At 36.4% G+C, this 27,189-nt stretch overlaps 1 protein-coding gene across 30 annotated transcripts in view; it reads right to left on the reverse strand.

Moving 5' to 3' along the window:
* Positions 1–27,189, reverse strand: part of TCF12 (transcription factor 12) — a 160,332-nt gene that overhangs the window by 117,305 nt on the left and 15,838 nt on the right. For all 30 annotated transcript variants that reach the window (XM_021546319.4, XM_085588252.1, XM_085588256.1 and 27 more), the window contains one exon: positions 1,735–1,808. In XM_021546319.4, the coding sequence (XP_021401994.1) occupies positions 1,735–1,808 (74 nt within the window). The remainder of the gene's footprint in view (positions 1–1,734; positions 1,809–27,189) is intronic.

The raw sequence follows: 27,189 nt of genomic DNA on the forward strand, positions 1-27,189 counted from the left end.
CCAATCTATACTCTCACAATACAGACCCACACCCTCATTTCTGCTCTTTCTCAGAGACATCTGGTCTAGCAGCACATGTAGGAGTAGACAGAAGTTATCGTTATTCAAAATCCTGAATCAGTAATTTGCCTCATTAGTTGAAAGAAAACCAAAAACTAAAGACCATACAACATAGCCAAAATTTATGCATGCAAGCTTGATTTAAACTGGTAAACAAAGTCCAGTGCTTTTTCAGTGAATTCAGAAATTAAATTCTTGTGTTCTACTTTTTTTTTTCAGAAGATACCAGCCACAGGATTAATTAATTCATGGCTCTTAGTCTTTATCAATTCTATATACAGAGAATATATATTTCTAGTGCTCACTTTTCTGGGGAGAACATAGGAATTAAATTTTCCTGTGAAAAGGAATTGAGTTTTCTTTAAAAGAAAACTCTTGTCACTTAAATGACATTCCAGATTACCATTTTTATTGCCTCATTTTGAAAAACAACAAGCAAATAAAAAAAAAACCCATTAAAAAAAAACCACACAAGGTTTACTGTTACTGACTTTACACTACTCAAGTATTAGCTGGCTGATCCTCTACCATATAAAAAAAATATGATTAATACAGCCACACAGCCAATTAATCACAAGCTCAAATTCCAGTTAGGTCAGCTTAACTCATAATCGATTCAAATTGATCAGCAACATAAAAAATGAGAGTCAAAACACCAAACACATGATAAAAATATGAGTTACATAAAGCTGCAGAGTAAGATTGCATTTCAAATATAGAGGAGGCATTTGAAAGTTCAGCTCCATGCCCCAGGTTATACAGGAAGTTTTAAAAGAATGTGGAATTTCCATGTTGCACAGAAATATTTCTTCCACACATAAAGTACTTCCACATTTATTATAATTTACTTACTAATGATCAGTGGAAAAATCAGGACTTAATGAGAAACCTTTCTACTGCTGTCTTCCAAAGTAAGGCAGAGGCCATTACAATACCCAGTGAGCTGAACAAGGTCTTGCAGCCTACCCATTTCATTCCACAGCACAAGAAAGCTGCGAAGGTTCAAGTGCTAGCACAGCTCTCTGACTCAGAGGCACTCAGATCAGAACATCAGGTCTGCTGTGTATACCTAGTTTAGGTACTTAGCTCATTGTCCTTTTAGAGAGTAAATATTCATACAAAGAAAATGGAGTAGATGAAAGGGAATGTGATTAACTGGGGCAAGCTTGCTTTGACCATTGCGTTAAGTTTGAAAAGGGTCACGTTATTTAGGATATCAAATACTAGCAAGAACCTTCAGCTCAGTAAGTGGGATGGATGAGGCAAGAACGAGAACAGGAGGAAGATATTTAAAAAGAAAAGCCTGTCTTCAACATCATGACACAGCACATACTAGAGTGGTTAATGTTAACAAAGAGGCAAGTGTTCCCTACACTTTGCCAATAAATCTGCTCCTAAGTAACATGACTTCTACTTCCAATTTCTGACTATATGTTAAATAAAATACATGCTCATAATTCAAGCATACATATGGCTTATTTTCATGAATTCTAAGCCTATATATTTTTTAGTCTTAGAAATTTAAATTGATGCTGTAGCTCCTCAAAGTGTCTAAAAGATGCTAATCTGTATATTTAAAGGAGTTTCCCTTCAAAAACTTTGCCAAATCATCTGCTGATTTACGCTGTGCATTCCTATAAACTTTCATTATGAATTATTACGTGGGTATCTTACCCTTGAAGATTCATATGAAGGACTTGGCTGACCGCTTGTTCCCCAGGATGTGGCACCTGTTCGCTCATCCATACCTAGCAATAAAAAGAAAAATACCAACCTGTAAGAAATGATAGCAAAAACAATGGTCTCTGATGCAAGCTGAAAAAATACTCATCTGCTTCCATACACTAAGTAAATTCATCTGCTTTCGTATACTTAAAGCAATGTTTCTAAAAGCAAAACTTCAGATGAACAGCTTCCTTATTAATTCAGCTGGCTACAGAGGAACCTGTTCATTTGGACACCTGCAGCTGCTGAAAACAGGGGCATTAAAAAGCCAAGTAATTTGCCAATCTGCTGTCTGCCCAACCCAATCCATAAGAAATTAGCATGAGTAACAAAACAAGCACAACGATGTGAACATCATGGCTTTTTGAGCAGCCCGATTTATCTGCATCTCAAGCAAGCACTGAAATATTGCAGCACATACTGTGGAACACATACTTGTTATCTACTCTTTGCTCTTGTGGCTTGCTTAAGTATTGTAAAATGTGCAAAATTATTTCCCCTGCTTGGCCTTTATGTGACACACAAGATATTTTAGCATAATGGGGAAAAAAGGCAAGACAGACTGGTTATATTTCAATGGCTTAAAAAGCCCACAGAGAATCATGGTCTCTGCACTACTAAAACAGTAATATTTTTTACACTCTGTAACGGTTCTTTTAGAATCAGTTCCCTTTATGCAAATAAACAAGAGAAAGAGGAAGGAAAGGATCTTTAAACACCGTATCTGAATATACGCCCTATGTACTATCCAATTTCTATCCAAATTTGATTGGTCAAACCCAAACAGCTAATTGCAAAAGCACCTGAATTCCTATAGGATAAGGATTAGGTTCCTGATTATGTGCTTCACAAGATTTTTTTTGTCACGTGTGGAACACTTCCATCCTAAACTGTAGGCTTGGAAGCACTCTGGCCTACAAAATGCAACTCACAACTTCCCTGCCATATGAACTTTTCTTATCAGGAGTTTTGATATGAAGCATAAATTCTTTATGTGATATATACTATAAACTATTTATGAAGTTTTATAATGTCATAATTTATAAATAAGAACTAAGTGTCCTAATTTATAAATAAGGGTAGAGTGCAAGCTTCTCCATACAACCATCTCTAAACCCTAAATTTATATTGCAACTATAAAATTTTCATGCATATTTCTCATTTGGCCATACTGCAAAATCGAATGTAAATTGATACTGTAAATACCTATCTATGGACTATTGCTATTCTAATCATAATTTCCTTAAGAAATGTGCTTTATGAAGCTATAAAATAGTATTTTGACAAAGACAGCCTGCAAAAAAAAACCCGTTAAACTGAAAGTACAGTAAATCACCCAAAAACTACAGACATTTTTTGTGTGCTGCAGGAAAGATCCTCAAAGTTGAAGAATGCTCTTTGAAAACGCAAAACCACCACTATCTTGAGCCAGTGGTTTGGGGAAGTTTACTGCATTTTGCAGCTGACAGGATTGTTGTTTCATTGTAACTGGTCCAGGAGCTGAGTAAAGAGTCGTGGCTGGCACTGACAAAGGCAAAAGTAATCTTTTGGCACAATTGTCTCTTTTCTGCCAGAAACAACAGTGCTAGTAATCCAGTCATTATCATAACAAGTCTTCCATTGCCTTCATTTCAGAAGAGACATATGTGGGGTGAAAAAAAAAAATATCTTACTGCAAGACCAAGTCCTTGGGAAAGTTTAAGATACAGTAGGTTATACCAACCCATTTCAGGAAAGATGCAACCAGATAATGGTTATGTATAGAGTGTTCAGATGTTAATCGGTAAAACATGCTACTCATTTGAAAATTTGAGTGAGTGGGACATAAGGACTTATGGTTCTGCTTAATCAGCACATGTACAGCTAAAAATTCAAGTATTTTAATTGTACCATTTGAATTATGTAAATAAATTGTTTAAAGAAACTGCTCTAAACCAAAATGTAACCGCTTCTAATAGGAAGAAAACTAATTTCTGACTAGTTCCCAGAATTCTGCTTTTCTAAAAAAGCCCAGTACAGTTGACTATTCTAGCTAACTTCCTTTTTCCTGCCAGGTGTCCTTTTCCTTCTTTTCATGCAGCATTTTTCATTCTTATAAGCCCCAAACAGGCTTACATGTAGACCTATCTCTTACACACAAGGAAGGTGCTTTCACATTTTTAGATGCCTTGTGAAGGCTACAAGAAAAAAGGAATCATGTATGGCATGCAGAACACCAGCACTCTGACTTACTGCTGCTTGACATCTGGATTTGATTTGGAATGCTACCTCTGCTGCCCTTGGTCTCCATCAACATGAGACACCAAACAAGTGCTGCCCCAGGTAGCCAGCAACACTCAACCAGGAAATCAGATGTGTGTCTACCGTGGTGCTCAAGGAATCTGTTCTGCTTTGTACACTAATATGTTTTCCATGGGTGACAGATGAAAACCACCCAAATGTTGCATGAGACAAAGACCCCGACCATTTCTAGCAGGATGGGCACAAACAAACAATGCACACATTAACACAGCAAAAATTAATACTACATGACCGAGCCAGGACCATCAGATTCACTTTTAAATGTAAAGCCCCTGAAGTGGGGATCAATTGGTAAAAAAGAGCATGGTCATGTTCTTTTGCTAATAAAATCTATCTATACCATCTATGGTAATAAATTCAATAAAGTCTCAAAGCAAAAGTGGCATGAAAAGAGTTCTAGTGTTTTCCTGGAAAAGGCAAAAGAGAACAGAAGAACTAGGGGGATCATCACCATTGTATGACCCCTTCCACAAGGCAATGTAGTGGCCAGTTGCAGTATCCATTAATTAATCATGGATGTTAAAGAGCACAGGAAAGCTCTGACAGTTAGCAGAGCACTGTAAAACGTGCAGGGCAAGGCTGCAGTATCTCAGCCTCCGTAGGTAAAGCAAAAAAGATGGAAATTGAACTGTGTTGTTATGAAGGTCCAATAACACAGAGACACGTATTCAGGCAGACAGGAGTAAAACAAGGTTCTACCCCCACTTCCTTTTTTTAGTAGGCATTGAGGACAGAAAGTAATTGAAATGACTCATGATTTCATAGCTCTCAATCAAAACTGACTACTTGTATAGCACATATGCTGCAGCTTAATTAGGGAGTAACTCGTAAGTGTGATGTTTGTTCGAGCAGGTTCAGCTGGCAGACTGGGGCTGGGCTGGCTCACAGGGCACCTCCACAGCACTGCCCGAGTGTCCCAGCGAGGACACTCCTGACCCTGGCCAGCCCGGGACACTCCTGACCCTGGCCAGCCCGGGACACTCCTGACCCTGGCCAGCCCGGGACACTCCTGACCCTGGCCAGCCCGGGACACTCCTGACCCTGGCCAGCCCGGGACACTCCTGACCCTGGCCAGCCCGGGACACTCCTGACCCTGGCCAGCCCGGGACACTCCTGACCCTGGCCAGCCCAGCCCGTGGAGCACAGCCCAAACCCCAGAGCTCAGCTGGCCTGCAGGAAAGGCTGCGTGTCCTGACTCACCTCGGGGAGACCCAGCCAAGACATGAGGATGCTTTCTGCCTTTATGCATTGGATTCTAAACAAGCTTTGCTGAACATCACTTTTATGATGTTGCGGTGAGCATTTCAAGCTATTCTAGAAGAAAACCTGAAGAAACCTGTTGCCTCATTACTTCAACATATGTGTTCATTCTGAAGAAACAGATCCAAACATTCATCTAATAAAAAAAAATTGGATCTTACAATCAAACTGAAATGAAGGTTGTTCTTGCTGGCATAAGACAAAGAAGACTATATTTAAAACTTATTACAAGACACACAGGCTCTAATGTTCGTGTAAACACTATAATATACTTTATAGGGTTACCATCTGCTATGATGTTGATCAAATAAATGATTTGACAAAAAGAAATCACATTGTAGATTGTTATACTAGGTACTCAAGGTATGAGTTTCTATCTTTTATAGCTTCTTTATCCAATTTTGTTTCGCAGTAATGATATTCCTTCAGATAAGATTCAACATCTGAAATCAATTACAAAAAAACCTACAGCACAAACTATAACAGCACTGATTGTGTTTTGCATGTCAGACTCACAAACAATCAATCTACCTTTAAGCCATATATTGCTAAAGTCTACTTTGAAGTAAGATTCCAATTATTACCCAAAATTATATTTTAGGTCTAGACTTTCTCTTAAGGGGGTGAAAATAGAAATATTTGATGGTGAAATACTTTACTCAAATATTTTAACTTTCAATAGGTTAAGACTAGTTCTTAGCCTCTTCTTGTTGTTTTCAATTAAAACTTCCTCTTTTTATACTAGATGTAATATTTTCAATAATATAATAAAACCATTTTTCTAACAAAGAATTCAAAATTCACAAATCAAATAAATAAAGACAAGTTCCACATGTTTATTACTCAGGGAGTTGGAAAAAACACGGATGACAAGAGGACCAGAATGACACTCACAACGAAAAGTAGACTTAAAATATCCAAAGCTGAGAACATTAATCAAATTCAGAAGAGAAATGAAAGGCAGGCAACCTGTCAATTGTCTAACCACATGAGTGCCATTGGGATAAATTCAGATGCAACACTGTAATTAGGTAAAAGACAAACCACTTTCATTTCAAACTACATAAATAAAGAACTTTCTCTCCATCCACCTTCCACAATAAAGGAAAGGGGAAGTGCAAGCATGAAGGGAAAATAAAATATTCAAAGCTCAATGCAGACTGTTTCTTGAAGAATATACTAATTGTCTTCCGGCATACAGATACCAAATTTCCCCTGATCCCTTCAGATCAAAAAGCAAAGTTCCTCCCCAGTAAGAGAGTTGCTTATTAGAGGCACCATGGGAGCAGCAGAGTATCCTTTTTTGTACCTTTGCTCCAGAGAAAACCCATGGAAGAGCTATGGATATATCACAGAAACATGATCTTGAGTCTGTCATCTGGTACCACCTCTGGACTCTAAAATTACTTCAGGAAACTTCCCAAAATAATTGTATTAAATTGCACAATGCTGCTCACTCTCCTCCCCGAATTGAGCCATGATGTCACTGATTGAACCTTTAACCTATTGCACAGTGTAAAAGTGAGATTTTTCTGGGTTTACCTATTAGTTTTCACATCTTTCCCCACCTGCCCAGCAGGTTCATAACAATAGGAGTTCACATCTTAACTACCAGTCTCTAATGGCGGGGATTTAAAAGTGCAAGGAAGCCCTGCAGGGACTGAAGAGCCCCTGAGGGGACCTCAATTAGTACCCATAAAACACTGGCTTCCATTTGAATATTAATCTTTGCAAAGATCAGTTTGTAAGATCTGTTTGAAATATCAACTGTGATTATTAATAGTGATAAATAAATTATTTTTCATTTTTGAAACAGTTTATCCTGGAGATTCCCAGAGCATGATTATCTGACATAGCAAAGAAAAAATATCCACTATGCCAGTCATTGTGGAAATTATTTGAATAATAGTCAGAAGATATGCTATACAAAGTTAATTTCTATCTACAGAACAGGTAATCACAATTAAAACTTCAGAAGAATAAAATTATTCAAGTTGGAGGAAGGTACAGCAAGTATACAATTTACCTGGACAATTACCAAAACTTAGACCAATATTGGCATTGGCAGGTATTAAAAGTTAGTTGTAACTTAATATATCATCAAATTGAATTCTCCCTGCATGTAAAGCTGTTTAAAACCTGTACTTGCATACAGAAAATTGTTTGTAAGAACAGTATTTTCTCCGGAAGAATAAAACTTCAGGGTGTATGCTCAAACAACTTTTTCTAAAGCACCAGAACACATTATATAAATTCAGAAGAAAACGGGGAAAAAAAAAAAAAAAACAAGGAAAAAAAAAAAAAAAACACCAAAAAAAAAAAACCACAAACTTGTTGGTTCAGGAAAACTGAAGAAAAGCTTGAATTTGTTTTAAAAGTTTCTATTAGCATCAAAAGTCAGTACTGGCAGTACAGTTCCTGTATAACTATCAAGTATGTTTTAGATTTGTTTCCACTCATTAGCTAAATATAATTTACTATTTTAAAAAAGTCTGTTACTACTTTTAACTTGATTTCACAAATAATCCTATTAATTTCTTGCAATAAAACCAATGTATCCCCTAAGAACAACACTGGGTTATTAATTCCTGTAAGAGCAGTGCCCTTACAGAAATATCAGAAACTACCTGCTTCTCTTTCCTCGTATTCCCTGCTTCCCAGACTCTAAATCATGTCACCAAACAGACTAAGTGACCTGGCATGGCCTGGATATTTTAATACAATACAACCCGCTCAAAATAAATTTGGAACTGGCATTTCCCACACAAACTGTACTAAACCAGAAAACTGCACATTTCTACATGCACCTTGCCAGAAAAGGTACATCAGGTACTGTTCAAAGAGGAGAGTATATTTATAATACTGTATGTAACAAGCATTTGTTAGTTGTGTATAGTTATTCAGACAGTTTAAGCATAAGCTAATGACAAAAAAAGCATTTAAACAATTTTTAAAATGCATTTAAACTATTAAAAAAAGTAATTTTGTTATAAATTCACTGAGGTGCTCAGAGCACTACCCAGTAAAGCTATTCTTCACACACACTCCAAATTACCTATATTAATACAAGTTTTAATATTACTCTTTGATCCAATTTAAGGTTAAAATTTAAAAAATTAAAATGCTAATATTCATAAATTATCCTGTTATTATAGGATACAAATAATATTTGCATATGTGCCCACAGAGTATGTTTTGAAGCCTCGCTGGTTACAAACGTGAATAAAGCACACCAGCTTTAGAGATGAAGCAGGGGTACAACCCAGAGCTTTTATTCACACACAAACACACACAGTTAAACTGCTATTAAATTGCATCATGCTGCTTATTCCCCTCTCTGTGCTAAGCCATGAAGTATCAGGCTGAACAGCTCTAACATGAAAGTCGCAGCCCTACAGTACTAGCTATCATAATAATCCTTTCTACTGGCAAATGTTCCTGTGGTTACTTCAGTTATGACTCAACTGCTTTATATAACCACACACTTTCAAATACATATATACACATATATATTTATATATAAACACACCAAATCAAGGCCAGTGTCACAAGACTGCACACACCAGGCCAAAAATATTCTAATACAGCCTTACTGGCAATAGCTACTGCTACCAACGGTATTACAACACAATTGTACAGAAAACTACCAATTCAGGCACCAGAATACAATTAATGTGAGTTACAGAGTGTGTAACTGAGGCTTTAACTCTCATGAGCAAAGAAAACATGGCAAGTGTGACAGCTTTCCTAAGAACATGTCTAAAAATGTTAAGAAAAATATTTTTAACCGTTTACTGTATCACAAGGTGTCCAAATTTTGATCCTCTTGAAAACTAATTCCAAGATCAGCCTGAGGTCAGTATCCTTTCATGGTGATGATGATTGCCATGTATCTTTATACACATACAACTAAGATAACTCAATTGCAACAAATTAAAATTACTTTATTGATATTTAAAAGATCATAAATACCTTAACACTAAAATCTTTCAAGGGAAAAGAGACCCTCCGGCATATCAAGCAGATTGAGGGGGAAAAAAAAAAAAAAAACTGAAAAAGTTTTTGAGAAACTGTATTTATTTTGACTTTCCAAGTTCATGAAGGTGAACCAGTGGAAAAATCAAGCATCAGACAAAGACCTTGGAATATAGCGAGGCAGAATTTTGAGTCATAAGCATAAAAGCAAATATACTGTACAGTACAGCCAGGAGAATGCCAGTGTAACTCCATGTTTACAATAATGTGACTGGAAACAAAGACTTGTACAGATAAGACTGTTGAGATCATAGAAGCCTGAGTCTGAACTTGAGAAGATCTAGATCAAGCCATTTCATAGAAGCATGTGGAAGAAAATCTAGACTTTGCCAAGGTACACAGTATCTCTGTATCTGATTTTTGGCAACCCTACAATACTGAAATCAAAAATCTATTACCAGCAGCATGGCATCTCAGCCTCTCACATTAAAACAATGCACTAACATCTCACATTTTTCATAAAACAGCATGTAGAATACAAAGAAGTCTGAAAGATTTTTAACTTTGCCTCTAGACAGGTACATCCTCAATAAGGTGATTTCTTACACTTTCTTATTCTAAAGAGCACATCTAAATCAGCTGCAGGAATTAACTCTCATTAGTAAGCAAAACAGAAATTACACATTAGGGTTGTGTGAACTTAAGTTTGTCACGAGAGAATTCTGGTTCTTTCAATACAGCTGGGGGAAAGTGTCTATTGTATGAAAATTTCAGCATTAAACATCCTCTTCCAAACTCTGAAAACAAAGTTTATCTGCTCAGTATTTAAACAGAGAAGAATGCTTAATGGATAAATGCAAGCACTGCACATCTGCTCACCTAAACCAGAGCTGTGGTAGGATAGTTCTAAGTTAGATGTCAATAAAAACCAATAGAATAAGTATAGCCAACATTGACTTATTAGAACCTATCTCACTTATTTCCCTCCTCTTTTTCTAAAAATCAAGAAGAAATCCTCCATACTTCGTCTTCAATCAAGAAAGAAGCTTTGTGAGATTAGGGCTCCACTATTTGCCCTGCAGAACAATGAAGTGCCTTCCAGTTTGTGCAAGGGAAAGGCAGCACATTCTTCCCCCAGTAAAAGAGCTGCCTAGGGCAAAATGTGTTTTCTTCTATTATTTTAGGCATGGAGGGGAAAAAAAGGTTTAAAGTAAACTATTAAAAAATTTCTAGAAGCATCTCTACTTGCATTTATAGGACTGATAATTTGAGCTGATGGAAGTTAGCATCAGCCTGCAGTGTCAAGGACTACTTTTTCCAGTATGCATTTTGTACCAACAAGTGCTTCCCCCTCCATAAGCAAGTTGGAATGCAGTAAAGCTGTTGCCAGATGTTCTCCTTCTGCAGAGGTCCAAAACCAACAGTTCTCAATAATTCCATTACTTCCAAAAGTCAAAGCCAGAATCCCGTATGAACAAATGGAGATCTGGCACAGCCTGTGCTGCGAGCTGGACCCTGAGACACCTTTAAAAAACTCAAAAAAAACCACCACAAGAAACCTTTATTTTCTCAACAATGAGACATTTCTTCCAACAGCTTATTAGACAGAGATTTTACTGTTATTGTTAAATCTCATTCTCAAATTAAGAAAAAAATATGTTCTCTGACAAAGGAGAGAAATCTGTTTTTAAATGTGCCAGGTATCATTACATCTGCTCAAATATTTGCTGAATCAAGCTCCTTGCTGCCTGGCCTGTTAGCTGCCTCCTGAAGCAGGCAGTCAGGCTTTGTGTTGACAGCTCCTTTAGTGTGAGTGGCAGTAAATGATGGTGTGCCCACAAAGCTGGAAAACTGATATGATACAGTTCAGTCTCCTACATCAACAAACGAGGTGGAAGGATGACTGAGGCCTGATGTTAATGGGCCTTGTGCTAATAAGCAGCAGCACTGCCACAACTGAGATGTCTGAGGGAGCCTGGTTCACCTTCCATCCCCAAAATCATTTGTTTTTCTTCTTTCCACTCTTTCCCTTTGTTTAAAAGAAAGGCTGTTCTTCCCATTGAACTAAGACATGTCACCAGAACTTATGGCAGGACTAAGTTGTATGACACCCGTTTCTCCCTTCATCACCAAAAGCTATCAGCTGATTACTGATCTCTGCTGCCCTTCAGGACAATCCACATTTTAACATTCTTCTGGTAGTATAGCCATATTGTTAGAGCTTTACATATGGAAAGACTACCCTTAAAGAACAAAATCACACTGTTAGAGGATCAGCAGCACAGAAGTAACAACAAATGCTGTGTTCAGCATTGTGGTCTTTAAATGCTAAAGAGTAATTTAAATAGTTTAACACTGCTAGTTTAGCAGAAACATGCAACTATTATGAAAATAATTTAAAGTAGTATCCCACTAACTACTAAAAAAACCAATTTACTTTTCTATTCTAAAAATAACTACTAAATCTGACAGAGTCTGGCTCTGGTGGAAGTGAATCCAGAAATATCTGCATCTGCAGTGAAGATGTTTAGATTTCTCCAACTTTACTTCTTAACCAAAGACCTTTTTCCCTGTTTGAAGACTTTACTGATCTTCCTTTTATTTCTTCTGCTAGCTTTTAATTTAATACTCCGTAGTCTGGTTCAACTGCATAACATTTCTCCTTGGCTTAAATCCTAAATATCACACTTTTTATAGAAATCTGAGTTTTCAATGCTTTTCTGGTAACAAGTGTTACATGAGTTAAAACACTCTTAATAAAATGCACTTAGAAACCATGCACACTTCAGACGCAGAACTTTGACAAAAAAGTTAGATTTGGAATTTATAGTCAAGTAACCCCATTTTAAATTGCCTTCATACCCTAACAGCCAGGACATACCTGTTGCTGCTAAAGTGCACTCATGCCTTTGTTTTTTTTTTTCAAATTAGGACAAGTTGTGCTTTGAATACAATATAAATTTGCTGTCGCTGTTTCTCCAACTATGCTGTTACAGCATTTCTGTAGGTTACAGCTAGAAAAGGCTGAAACTCAATAAAATATGGTAGACAATCTTTTTGTGGACAACAGCACCCTTACCTAGTAATTATCCTTACAATAATAATACAGTATTAAAGACTTTAAAACATTTACCTAATGTAAAGTAGGTAGGTAAGTAGTCAGAAAGCAAGTGGCAATCAATAATTATATTTCTTTAATTCCTCTTCCCAGGATGTTTCAGAAATCTCTCCTTTTACAAAAGCACTAAATAGTCTCCTAATGTCATTCCTATAAAAATTACACCTTCATTTTAGGAAACAATTTCTAGGGATATTTAACAGAACACTGGAGTAAATGATTTTACATTAAAAATAGAACAAATACTCTTAATTTTAATATTAAAGGTGGGCAAGAATAAGAAGTAGAAGAATTCTTAAGCCCTTCAAGACCCCAGCACTGCTGGTCCCCACCAGCGCAGCATCCAACAGACCTGTGCCATCAGTCAGCCTGCAAGCACAGCCCCACCAAAGCTCCTCTGCAGAGTGAGCCTTCACAGAGGCAAGCAGCACTTCCCAACTCCAGCAAGTGATTCTGATGCAGGAACCAGTGCCAAACAACAGCTTATGAGTCAAGGTTTATGTATGCAAACACAGCCTATCTTCCCAACAGCTAAGGGCTGGCTGCCACCCAAAGGGGGCCATCCTGCTTCCCTTAACACTTCACTGTCCCACTGCCCACAGCCTGGCTCACATCTTCTTCCCCCACACAAGCACCACGGTTGTAGGGACCTGCAGCAAACCTGTGCAGAAAGAAACTAGTAGAAAACTAGTGGGACAGCACCAGTGCTGGCAGAGAGGAAAGGGAGAGCACAAGAATCAGAGAAAGCCAAAGTCAAGGTTCTGTGAAGGGAAGCCAGCCCATCACTTCTGAAGCATTTACTACCTCTGAGACTGCCTGTATTTAAAAGGAATTTAAAAAATACCTAGTGTTTTTTTCAGGGGAAAAAATAATAAAAGAAAAAAAAAACAGCCATCACTATATGGTGATGCATAAAATCCTGCAGTCTACTTTGGGACTACTGGCTTTATTGAACCATTGGTAGGTACTATGTCAGTATGTGAGAAGAATAACTGAATAAATGCCTGTTTCAATTACATTAAACACCAATAACCTAATTTTAAAATCTTTAAAATACTGAATCTGTTGCATGTTAGGATAGAAACAGGTTACCAGGAAGTTCAACACTGCCAGAAAACTCCCACACATACTTTATTGTTCACTTACTAGAACTTTAACCAAAAGTTAGAAAAATAAACTACTTCAAAGTAAATGGCAACAAAACTCAAGAATTTCCTTCCCTCTGTTTTTTCCATAATTAAAAAGAAAAAAAGTAAAAATTTTATTTAAAAAATTCAAAGTACATTTTGAAGTTTAGCTAAAATGAGCCTTGGGTTCCATGTGCCAAATAAGTTGCTTCTACAAATTATGATATCCCATTTTCTCTTATGCATTTTAGAATATTAAGCATTGCCAAAACAAGTCAATTTAACCATATTGCCTCTTTGGATGGCAACTTTGTCTTACATCCTGTATTCAGTTCTCTATATAGATGCATTTTTATATCTAACAACAGCTTTCAGACTTTGTTTAATTTTGTACTTTACTTATTCATACTGCAACACTCCAATACAATGAAATTTGTGTAAGTGCCCAGATTTGCTCAACCACTAAAAATAAAAATGTTACAATTTCTAAGAGTTATCAAATAATTTTAACACATGAAAGACTCTTCCCATTCTGTTAAATATATAAAACCAAAAATTAGAACAGAATTTCTGCCTTTTTGAAAAAGACAACTGTGACTTGATATTTGGGAAAGAATTTCTTCTATTCCAGTAACAAAGAATACTACTACTCTTCAACATAAAGTACTTTTATATTTTGCAGACTACATTTTGTGAAAGGGTAATAAGGCATCAAATATCTTCACATCCCAGTTTATAAGGGAAGGATTACTGAAGAAGGTTCAGAAGATAAATATCATCCCTCCCTCCCAGAGAGGCTTCTGAAGACCTGAGGATTCACACATGTAATAGGGCAACTCAGAATAAACATCACATACAGCTCCACAACATATGTTCACATGAATTAAAAATGCAAAACTTACTCCTCTGGACAAGGCTGGCCCACATATTTTAAGATAATTAAGAAATTCCTGTAAACTGAAGTGAATTCATACCTTAATACTCTCCACCTGAACTCAAACAAAGATGATATTCTCACATAACTGAAAGGCTAAACAAGATGACTTTGGTGTCCTTTTGTGCCCATCCCGCAGACACTCACAGGATTTCCCTGGCAGACAAACCAACACAAGCTCTTGATCGAATTTCCACAAATGATATGAAAGCCCAGTGAATTAAACAAACTCCAGTAAGGTACCTGGCAAGAATCATCTGAATCAAATGTAAAAATTCAAGTACAAGAGCTCCAGTAACAATTTTGTTCTACTTCATTTACTTAATGGCAAAAAAAAAAAGCTTCTATTTAAAAGGTCACACAAAGGAAATAAACATGTGCATCACTCAGGTGTATATCTGCAATTTGGCTTTAAAAAAAATTTTGTGTATATTATCAACTACATCATCAAACTATAAAAATTTTCAGGGATAAATTATTTGTTTGGATTTTATTTCTTGCATTTTTAAAGAAAAAAGGCACTTCCTTCTACACTTTAAAGTTTAAAAGTTGAATTTTTAAACATCAGAGCAGCACTTTCCCTGAGTAAGGACATTAAGTATATTCTTAACCAATTATCAAGAAACTAGAACACTGTATACCCTTTAACCCCTAAGATTTCTTTAGTTTTTATTCTCCTTAAGGACTCAGAACAATCATTATTTTAATTTTGAGTGTATTATGGGACAAACAAGAGAAAAATACTAAAAAAAATCCTATTAAATATTACACTAAAAAGAGGACAAATAAGAAGAGCACAGAAAAACAATCAATACCTGCTTTTATTAAAAAAGGTTCAAAGAGAAGAAGGTTCAAAGCTCAAGACCTTCACACATGGTAGAACTTAAGACCTGTGAAGCCTCTAAGTCATCTGAGGACTAATTAGAGGTTTTCAAGAAGTCTTAAAATTTAATACACTCTCTTCCTACAAAATTTTGATTGAATATGGATTCTTCTTCCATTATGAAATCAGAGTCTAGCAGTTTATAAAAGCGTGCAAAAAAACAGATGAAGCTAAGCCACTTCATCATATTTTCCATTAAGTATGAAATGAAGTGCAATTCAAATCAAAATTCTATACTTGCTGTACTTGATTTAATCCAGAGTAATGCCATCTATAATGCTACTTTACAGAGAAGTAATAGAAGAATCTCCTGTGGTGCCTATATTGATCTAGTGTTGTACTGAACAATTTTTCTATTGAGAGTCAATTACATCTCAACACCCCTCATTCTAGCACAAATTTTACAACTTTTTTTACATCAAGAAATTTTCTGCTAAATAAAAAATAAAAATTATAAAAGGAAGCATCTGTATTTTAAAAATGTCAATCAGTCTTAATATTAGGCCTAAGAAAAATACTGACTAGAATTACAACAGTGTCATTATTATGTGTATGCCATCTTTCACACAAGAAAATCCACTCAAAGCCACTTTTAAAACAAATCCCAAATTAGAACTATGTACCTGCAGCAATCTTAAGGCTGTTAAGTTTCCAGACCACAGCCAGTTCATAGCAGGGCTGATTAGCTCAATCACAGCATCTTGCCAACAGCAGCTGAGAGCTCCAAACTGAATCTAAATCACATCAAGCAACTAAAAACACAGGCAAAAGTACTTTATCCTCAAAGCCTTGTGTATACTAACACAAAAAAATGGATAACCTACGGAAGCTCATGGCTTAACTAAAACCTAGTGATACATGTTTCCACAAATACCTTATATTTCAACCAAAAAAAGTATAGAAGTATAGAAAATCCCCAAATCAACTTTATGAACACTGCTAAATAATGGAATACTGTCAGAAGTTAGTGATTGCAAAGATGGTTACAGCAGCAAAATGTTACCATGGGTGGAAGACAACATGTTATTGAGAAGAGGTAAGAGGAAATAAGAGCTAACTGCTCTAGTGAGCTTTTTTTCCAGCTTTGCCTTTGTCCCCTGATGTTGTCAGCCTCACTGGAAAGGAAAATTCTCTCTCTAGGATTTATTTTGTTTTCTTTTCAAAAAAACTTGAGTAAGAATGAACCACCTGTAGAGGTCACCATTCGAAAAGTGTATCAGTAAAAATGTAACAAATTGTCAAATTCTCTGTTTAGGAGAAACTTGATACTATGTGTGTTGAATTATGACAATCCAATGCATCTACACACATGCGTGTATCCTCCTGTCCTTTACACAAATAGCATGGAAATAATTTTGCTCTAGTTAGTACAATGTGGAAGAAGATGCAAACAAAATTCCTGAACTGGTTCATCACAGGAGTAACACTTGAATAAAATCAGTATCCTAAGGCAGAATAGAGACACCACTGTGATTAAATATTTCATTAATTTAATATCAAGAATTTCTATAGAGAATTAAATAGAAAAGTTAATATACAGACGACATAGGCAACTTTTAAATTTCCACAGTACATCAAATGGCAAAATTCCCTCCTAGAACAAAGAGTTTTACTCAGCTCATATCATAAAATGAATATGGTATAGTAAAGAGTCTTTCTGGAAGACTGAAAAGTACGTGCTCAAACAGTTCAAAAATTTAAAATACTGTGCAACAACTCAAATATATTTTACTAGATCATGAAATTCCATTAGATACAAAAGAATACCCATTTTATTATTATGCTAGAGGGTGGACAGGATCCTAAGAATTCTAATTTTTTTTTCTCCGTGTGTGTGGCAAGATACCAGGTTTAATCTAAATTTCCTGTTGATTTCAGCAGGAAAGCAGCATAAAAACATCTGCTACAGAAAATCTCTGATTTGTTTTTTTTTGGTTACATGTAGTTCTTCTGTGTTGTCTCAGGCATTTCAGGTGAGGTTGCTCCTTGCATGAAGAGACAAACAACTTGACTTTGAGTTATAAATCTAAAAAATGAAAAGCTCACCAAAAAAAACATAATTAGCCTTTTTCACAGGAAAAAATTTAAAGTATATATATATAAGTGTATAAATTATAAATATATTTATATATAAAGTGAGCCTCCAGCAATAAACCCAGAAATAAAGCAATTCAAAGGAGTTTTCCAAAAACATCAACACTACAAAGGAGAAGGTTCTCCTGCTTGAAATAGGTACTATGAACAGAGAGGATTTAAACAAAATTGTGTGTCACTGTGGAGCACTAACTTACTGGTTTTTAAATACTTTACCCTCATTCTCTTATGTTTGCTTACCCTTTTATTTGGTCTTTAGGACATGCTACAGATTTTCTGACTGCCAATCCTTCCCTTTGGAAAGGATTTTTTATTTCATGGTTCTCCAAGTTTCCATCCTCCTCAATACACTTCCAGTTCCAGTATTTGGCTGTGAATTGTACAAATAATCCATCTCCAGACAATCACTATGAAGCAGAGCCTGGCAGCAATGGTCAATAGATGGATCTGACAAGACCTCTTCATTTAGGAGCCTCCTTCTGACAAGTCACAATCTTGGCCATTCCCAACTTTTTGCATTAAAAACAAAGAATCCATCTACTAATCCAGAACACTCATGTTATCCAAGTATGCAGACAAAGCAAGCACAAAGGAATTTGAACACATAACCTTTGAGAAATCCTAGCAGCAGAACTCCCTGCATCAAGGAGCTCTGCACTCTTCAGTCTATTTAAGCAGCCTGAATGTGAAGGAAATACTTGAATGCATAACCAGAATATTAAATACCTCACACTGTCCAGATTCACAGTGAGCCTATCAAATAACATAGTAACTACTTCAGAGCAAAACTTTTTTGCTGACTTCACACCATCAGTGGTACCAACAATGGCATCCACACATTTCCATGCCCAGTTACACACTACTCTAAATGATGTATCACAGCTTGGAGAAAACACTGCCATAGCTGGCAAACAGGATCTTCCACTATCACTGCCAGACCCACAGGATGCAGTGACAGACACAGACCCCTTACAACTTCACCTAATTTTAGGAAGCACTCAAGTACTCAGCCATTTCTGAAAGCCTTAAGTGGATTAGCATTTATTAAAAAACTCACTTGAAATCCTGTCTTATAAAGGATGTCCTCTCTAAGTCTGCAAACAAAAAATACTTGCAGTTACTGTGCTAGAAACACTGCAAACCTCAAACAGAAGGTGCAACTTCCTTGTCAGTAGATTTATATTCCATACCCACATCTGTAATATGTGGTAGCCAAAGCAGAGAAGAAAAAACTGCCAAGAAAACAAATACATATATATATATATATATATACACACACACATACATACACACACACACTAACTAACAGTATATATTTATAGAAGTTTGTTTTAGGCATTCCAGATCAAGACTCCAGGTTAAAACCAAAAGGTAATAAAATTAAAAGAAAAAAAAAATCTTTGATATTTACACATTATCTTTAAAAAGTAGAAGGTATTTTTTCCTAAGCTATTACACAGCAAAAATTCACAAAAATATAAGCCAGAGTGTTTCAGCAAATTTTATGTCCCTGGTGGCACACTTGCAGTTACCCATGGAGCCTCACCTTTAAAGTCACTTAGCTTAAAATCACTAATTACTCTGAAAACAATTCCAGCAAAGTTCCAATAGGGAGTAAAATGGTCTGGGAGGAAGAGTAAATAAGTAAAGGAGAAGGAAAAAGAAGATACATAAACAAAATGAAAACATTTGCAAAGCACAGATGGAAGTATTTCCTCATCACCAACACATGTGCTGTCTTCTGCCCCGCCCAGGGGCCGGGGCTCCCTGGGCACCCCAAAGCTGCAGCTGTGACAGCAGCAGGAGCTGCAGCTCCAGTGCAGGGCTCCTTCCCACCCACAGCACAGCAAAGGCAGGCTCCCTGTTCTCCCCAAAGCTGCAGCTCCAGTGCAGGGCTCCTTCCCACCCACAGCACAGCAAAGGCAGGCTCCCTGTTCTCCCCAGAGCTGCAGCTCCAGTGCAGGGCTCCTTCCCACCCACAGCACAACAAAGGCAGGCTCCCTGTTCTCCCCAGAGCTGCAGCTCCAGTGCAGGGCTCCTTCCCACCTGCAGCACAGCAAAGGCAGGCTCCCTGTTCTCCCCAGAGCTGCAGCTCCAGTGCAGGGCTCCTTCCCACCTGCAGCACAGCAAAGGCAGGCTCCTGTGCTTCCCAAGCAAGGCTACGCTGTTGGGGTGACAAAAAGGTATGGCAATCTGCATGACTACCTCAAATAGATCTGGTTTTCAAAATAAATAAAATAACATTTTAAATCCTCAAATACAAAAGCCCACACACAACCTATTGCCTACATTTTAATCAAGAACAGAAAGAAAAGAAAATGAGAGCAGATACTACTTGGCTAGATTTAAAGGAAAAGGACAATCCTTTTCAATAGCAGGCTCCATTTCTCAACATGACCATGTTCCAAAAGATTAGATAACAGTATCAGGCAAAATCACACTATTAATGACACAACCCTACAGAATGGAGAAAAGTATTTAAGCATGATATTGACTTTGTAAGATTTAAGATACCAGCACACTAACAGCCCATCCTTTTCTAACACATTAACATATTGGTATTAAATGCTTGGATTAATGGATTATAAAGGAGTAATACCATAAATTAATTCTGATACATCTCAGCAAAGTTGCTGAAAAAGAAAAGATAGGAAAAAAACAAAAAAAAAAACCAAAAAAAATAGGAAAAAGAAGAGATCAGCATTCCAGAAGTATCCCCAGGGGAAAGCAGCAGCCGATCATGGCACACATTACCTCTGCCCCTGGTTCATCCATCTGCTGCACCTCAAGGAATGCCACAGGGGAAGCAAACATGTGGAGCACAGCTAATAACAGCAATTCTGTCCATATTAGAAACTAATTATCACCCTTTCCTATCAGGATCAGTGCTTTCAGAATTATAAGCAATTTACCCTACTAAATGCAGTCTAGAATTTAACACTCAATAACTCAATAGCTTATTTAAAAAAAAAAAAAAACCTGCCAATTTGGACTTAGAGATCATTCAAATTATATTTTTTTTCCTCTCAACACTGCCTACTTTTTTGCATCTGAAGATTTAATATTTTGTTTGTGGGGTTTTTTTTTGTAGTGAAGGGGTGAAGGGAAAAAAATTCTGCCTAAACACAATTCTGTGCATTTTACTCTCAGCTCAAAACTGCACAATTACTGTGATTAAGTCTATGCAAATCTAACAAAAAAGACAAACATTTAGTTTGTATTGTATTAGTCATCTTCTGGAAATAACAGCACGAAATCTCATTGCTCCCTACCAAATATATTACTTTTCATTAAACACACAGACCATAAAACTACAAAATGAGATTAAAAAGCTGTGAATAGCATTTTATGTACTGACCTCGCAAATAGAAAACAGACTTTCTCCTCAATCTGTTGTCATTCTACAAAACGAAAAATTAAGAACCTGGGGGATTGCTGAGATCCCTCAGAACCCTTACTGCTCTGTAAGAACCTAATTATTTATTTTGAAACAACCAAGCAAACATTTAATTTTTAAAAAATTTTTTGTTTTAATTAAGACCACCTATTTGAGGCACTACTTCTGCACATTTTGTAGCACAATCCAAATAACTAAGAAACAGTGAACACTAAGGAAAATCATATTATGAGTGCAAAGATCTGAGTAAAGAGCATTAGATATGGATCAAAACATTGCTTCTCTCACAAGAATCTCAATTTCGCTTTGTTTTCTATCCATCCATCCATTCCTCAAGCCAAGTACTTCTTTAGCCCTGACCCGTGTTTTGTTTCACTGCCTACCAAGACCAAATCATCCTCTTCCAAATTCCCTCGAAGCCTGTCCTGCTTAGCCAGCAGGTGCCACTTTTTTGAGAAAGAGAAGGTCAACATTCCCCTAAGGATTTGAGCAAAATGCCTCCTGGAGCGAGCAGCCTGGGATTGGTGCTTGGGTCTGCTCCCTTGGGACTGCACATGCTGGCTCTGCGCCTTGAGGCAGCAGTGTCAAGAACTGTTAAGGATTTACAGAAAAGTCTCACGGATTTAAGTGAGAAGCATTCTAATAGAAGTCATTCAACTACTTGGTTTGCACCTCTGAAAAACACACATTGATATTACACTTAAAACATTTTTAGAGGAAAATGAAACATTCCCCAAAATATTCAACTCAAAAGTAAATAGAATTTAGTGCCAAATTATAAAGAACTGCAATAACAATGCAGAGCTTTTTTTAGTGTACAGACAAATGTAATACCGGTATACATTAATAATAATTCTAAAGTTGTTTTTTTTTTTTTGCTAAACACAGAATAGTTAAGGCTGTATTTATGATCAACTGTATCCTTCAGCATGAAGGGATACAAAGCACAAACCTAATGCAAAACATCAGCAACTTGGCTTAATAAGATTACAGTACAGTAAAAGGTGCTCATAAGCATTTTCTATAAATGAAATGTAAAGCCTGATGACTACATACGAGCCGGAAGACCAACCTAAGCTCATAATGAAGGTATTGTGACAAAGCTTACTATCTGAAACACCAACAGAATGGTGTATTTTTGATGTGGTTAAAAACTTCATATAAAGCAGCCATGTTACAGTGGCTAGTTTTAGGGTAGTATTGTTCTAGTTTCTATGATCCGTGTAGCAGTTATAAGGCAGATAATACTGAGTTCACCTAGTATATTGTTCCTTCCTGCAAATCTCACTTCTCAAAATAACAGTTTATTTACAGTGTAATGGCACATGGTTGGAAAATTTAAACCACTTTTCCAACAACCTTAAAGAAATCAGTAAAAATATATGTACATTTAACTTGGTACACAACAGTTTCTTTTTCAAATGCAGAGAAAAGGGGATATTATGATCTTCTGTGGGAAGCAAGCTGTCAGACCAAATAAATATCAAGAACTATAACTATTAATTCATTAAGTAAAAATAGTCAAGAAATCAAAACCCATTACCCCTGCACTCCAATCACATCTGCCCTCTACCAGAACACAGAAGTAAGTACTACAGTGAATCAAATAGCATCAGACCAACTTGGTTTTGTTTCCTCACCTTTAGTTTTGAGCATGCTTAATCCCATGTCCACTACACACAGACACAGCTATTCCTATATCATCTGCATGCCTTCAGAAAATAATCCTAGAAAATAGTCCTAGACTAGTAATGACAGAAATTTCCCTAAACAGATTTGTCAACAGCAATGATAAACAGCATATATAATGTCTACCAATATCCTACTTACCTTTTCACCCTTACTAGATTCAGTAACTAAATTTACATTAAAATAATTGTACAATGGTACTTCAGCATTCAATAAACCATGTTCCTTAGTATGTCACCATGAGCCATTCCCAGGACCAGGGGAAAAATATTTAGGTATAAAATATAGAAGTCAAAATCCTTTTATTTCATACCTCATTGTCTGTCCAATCAAAACCTCAGTAAAATCAATACCAGTCAAGGTCTTTATTTCTGTAAATTATATGTCAAACCATAGACACACAGACAAATTGCATTTTATTTCTAAGAGTTATCAGGAGCTCATTGTGCATGCACAATGCATAGAGTGTGCTGAGGAGGAAGAACTAAAATAAGGATACTCTTACACAAGCCAGTCACCCATTCTTGCCATCATTTACTAAAAATATATTTTTTTAATCCCTTCTGTTAACTGAAGCACCTAAAAGATTTTTTTTCTGTTTGTTACAAGGAAAACTCAACTCTAAAAAAAAAATTATTTTAATTTGAAACAAAATACATGCAAGCCTTTGAGTAGATATAAGCTTACAGCCACATGTCTATTTCTAATAATCCTCATAATAAAAGCAGAGTTTTAAGTAGAGCTCCTGTCTGAGAGAGGATTTTTTTCCTTAAAAACTTAGTTACAAGCCACAATATAAAACCAAAGGACAAACTTCTTAATCAGTTTGCCCCTCCTAAAGAATATGGATTAATAACAGACATCCAGACATATCCAGCTGAATCAGAAGATGTGTAAGAAAAAAGGAGGGGTTGTTACTGCTGCTTTTTAATAATATGAAGCAACTGACCACCTGTCAGTATCTCCACTCTCAGCAGGAAAGGGGATTGATGCTCACAGAGACATAGGCACATTCAGCAAGCTCCTACTTCAATATCTACACTTAACCAAGGCACTTCCTCCACTGCAGTGCACCCTGTGTTACCATGACATTTGCTTCAAAAGTTTTCCATTCTCAGCTCCAGATATATATTACAGGAAATATTTTTTAAGGACATGCAACATCAAATTTTATTTGTAAAAAAATGAGCATACAACACTTCTTAGGACTACTTTCACTAACTCTAATACTAACAAGAACAAGAGGAAAGTGCTAAGACAAATCATCAAAATCCCTAAAGAGAAAGTCAAATTAGAAAAGCCAAATACAAAAAGGCCAAAATGTGTCATATCCAGAACAGAAATACTTGAACATGTTAAAACAGAGCTCCAGCCTGAAGTCCTAAGTTAGAGGCATATTGAGAAGGGTGTACTTTGAGCACAGAGCCAGCTCTCTCCTCTGCAGCACACTTCCAGCATCAGGCCAAATTCACATCCAAAAACCAACAGAGATTTTATAGGCTATGAAAGCACACCTGTTCTGGACTTCTACTTCCCTACAAATAATCTTGTAAAGGAGTGAATAACTACTTAACAAACACAAAAAGGTCAGAGACAACTTCCAAATGGCTGGCATTGCCCCAAGCTGTTACAACAGAGTTATGGATAGGCAGATAACAGTTTCTGAACCTTACTTGGCACACCCAAAAAGACCTTAGCATCCTTGTTGAGCTCTTTGCCTCCAAACAGACAAATCCAAACAACTTCTTTCTGCTCTCCAGCACAGGCTGGCAATAAGCACAGAATGAATTTCACTGCAGAACATAAACCACAACCAAACCCCACCACATGTGCACTGCTGGCTGTATGCACAAATGGCTCCCAGCCAGCTTGACTCCTATCACTCACAGGCAGGAAGAAAACCAGACAGGCCACTTAAGCAAAGGCTTGTTCACTGTGGGACAGCAACAGAAGATTATTTGCACAATTGGAGCCATTATGCCAATAACTTCTGTTCACTGACACCCTTTAAAGAAATCCTGAAAGGGAAAAGTTACAGCACAGAGATAACTAGAATTCACAACAATAGTCCCAAAATATCCGAGACTGTGTGAATTCATATACAAAGTCAAGAGTAAAAACTACCAGCAAGCGACTTCAATAGCACAGGACTATTAAGCCAGCATCCAAATTACATTTCAATAGCAAAATACTGTCATAATGAAGGTAGTGACATAACTTTATTATATGAGATACAAAATACTTAGTCTTGCAGAAATTTTACAGTGTCAATATTTCCTCTGCAGTCTATACAGGACTCAAATTAACTCTCCCCAACTAAACCAGGTATATAAGTGCTTGACTTACAACACACCTAATATCACTGAAACATTCATTGATCAAAAGCTATATCTTTAACTGAACTGAGAGAAATGCAAATTATCTGAAATCCAGAAAAACTAACAAAGAAAGTACTAACTGAACATACTCCATCAATTCCTTAAGGCCAAAGGAAAAAGTAATCAAAAATAAAACATTCAAAAGGATGCCCAGATATTCCAGTGCTGACAGAAGTACAACAGATAGTTCTAGTGCTTTTTCATGGAATCTTCTGGGTTGGAAGGGACCCAAAAGGATCATCAAGCCCAATTCTAAAGTGAATGGTCCATATGGGCATCAAACCTGCATTATTGGCATTATGAGCACCATGTTCATTATTACTGCTGCTACAGAACACAACACAAAATTTCACAGGTGTAAGCAATGCTTTACATTAAGTTGGTTGTAAGCTTTGCTTTTTTTAAAGGAAAACAGAAAATGGATAAAGGAAACCAACAAAGGCACAGTCTTTACAAAAGAGGTACAGATATCAAATTCCTATTTTGTCATAATAGTGGCCTGTATTTCCAAAGAAGTTATCAGATTGCTGAGAAATTAAGCCCTTCCCTGTAGTCTTAAATTTTATTTGAATAAGTTCAACAAACCTCCTATGAAGAAATAATATAATTCTCAATAGTATCATTCCAGATGCACACCAATTAGTCCTATATATTGTATATTTCAAAGATAATTTCCAAAAGGACTGGAAACAAAAAATATCTTTTTTTTTTATATCTGTCTGCATTCCAATTTAATCCAGCATGAGGTTTCAGAGGAAAAATCAGACTAAAAAAAATTCAAAAGCCTATTCCCAGCCCCATGAGAATGCAAAGCTACAATATTTGGATCTCTTGCTTTTATCCCAACCTGGCTGTTTTTCATTAGGTTTACAGGATGTAAAGCAGCTTTTTTCCCCCAAAAGCTAGAACGAAATATAAAACAAGAGTCACAACAGGCTAATTTTGGAAAACATGGTAGTTGAATTCTGAGTTTCAAAGACTTGTTTGAGGGCCAAGACACTGTTTTTCACTTAAATAGTCTTTATTTACACAATAGGTTCCACTAATCAAATGGAACTGAGACCAAAACACACCATTAATATGTGAAGCGTTTGTTTTCAAAATATTTGTAGTGCTTTTAGTCTTCCCCTTTGACATGTATTTACTCATCAGTACTTCTTAAACTTACCCTCACATACCAGAATTATGATATAAAAATAATCAATTTCACAAAAGGCTCCATTTAATGATATACAACCATTTTTATGGGAGAAGAAGCAAACAAGTTAAAAAGCACTCCAGGGGAAGTTGGAAATTATTGTTTTGAAACTAAGTTCTACATGATCATTAGGTTAAATCAAATTTGTTTCCTAACTTTTAAGACACACTCTGTTGTAGCACAATTAGGTTTTCCATTGCTGTTAGAGCATAGGTTCTGTCTACAACAACACAAAGGATAATTTTTAAGTACTCAGAAACCAGATAGAGTAGCAAACGCAGCCACTTTTAACACAACCTCATCTCTTGTTTCAGTCAGAGTAGGTTTTGTCAAAAAACCCACTTGATTACTGAATCTTTTTAGACTACTTGTTACCATATCCATGATTATTAGATCATGGCCATAGGCTAGACACTAGTACATATATCCAGCTGTCAAAGTGAATTTAATCCATTAAATACAAAGGATAGCTATGGACAGGGTTGTTTTCTGTTTATGTAAAAGGAAACCTTTTTAGACCAGAAGTTTTCTTCCTTGAAGTATCTGTGTTTTCTTATTTAGATAAGATTCAAATAAAATTTACTGAAATTAGATGGATGTGTAATCTGAAAAGGTGTGCTGAAACAGTTTCTGTAATGCTGATATAAGTCCCAGACTGAAATTTGCATTTCCACAATTTTAAATAAGTCTTCATTTAAGAAGCTGTATAGTAGACAGAGCAAGAACTGAACTGAAAAAGAAAAACCCCAAAACTTGATCAATATAAGTAAAAGATTGAATTAAACAAGCAGAAACATCAAACTAAATACAAATGTAGGGAGTGACTATTGATGCTGAAAACAGTGCAAGCTAAATTAACTCTGCTTAGGTCATATGAGGTTATTGATATTAACCCATTCCAAGACCACCATTTACATTAATTTGAGTGAGTTCAAAAACACTTCCTGTCTGTTCTACAGTGTAAACACTAACCCTCATTTTAGAGCTGAAGAAATCAGAAAATAGAAAAGGAAAAAAGGAAAGGCAGTTCCTCAATTATGTAGCAAAACA

The sequence above is a fragment of the Lonchura striata genome, chromosome 10, assembly GCF_050655825.1.
Source record: "Lonchura striata isolate lonStrDom1 chromosome 10, ASM5065582v1, whole genome shotgun sequence".
NCBI lineage: Eukaryota > Metazoa > Chordata > Aves > Passeriformes > Estrildidae > Lonchura > Lonchura striata.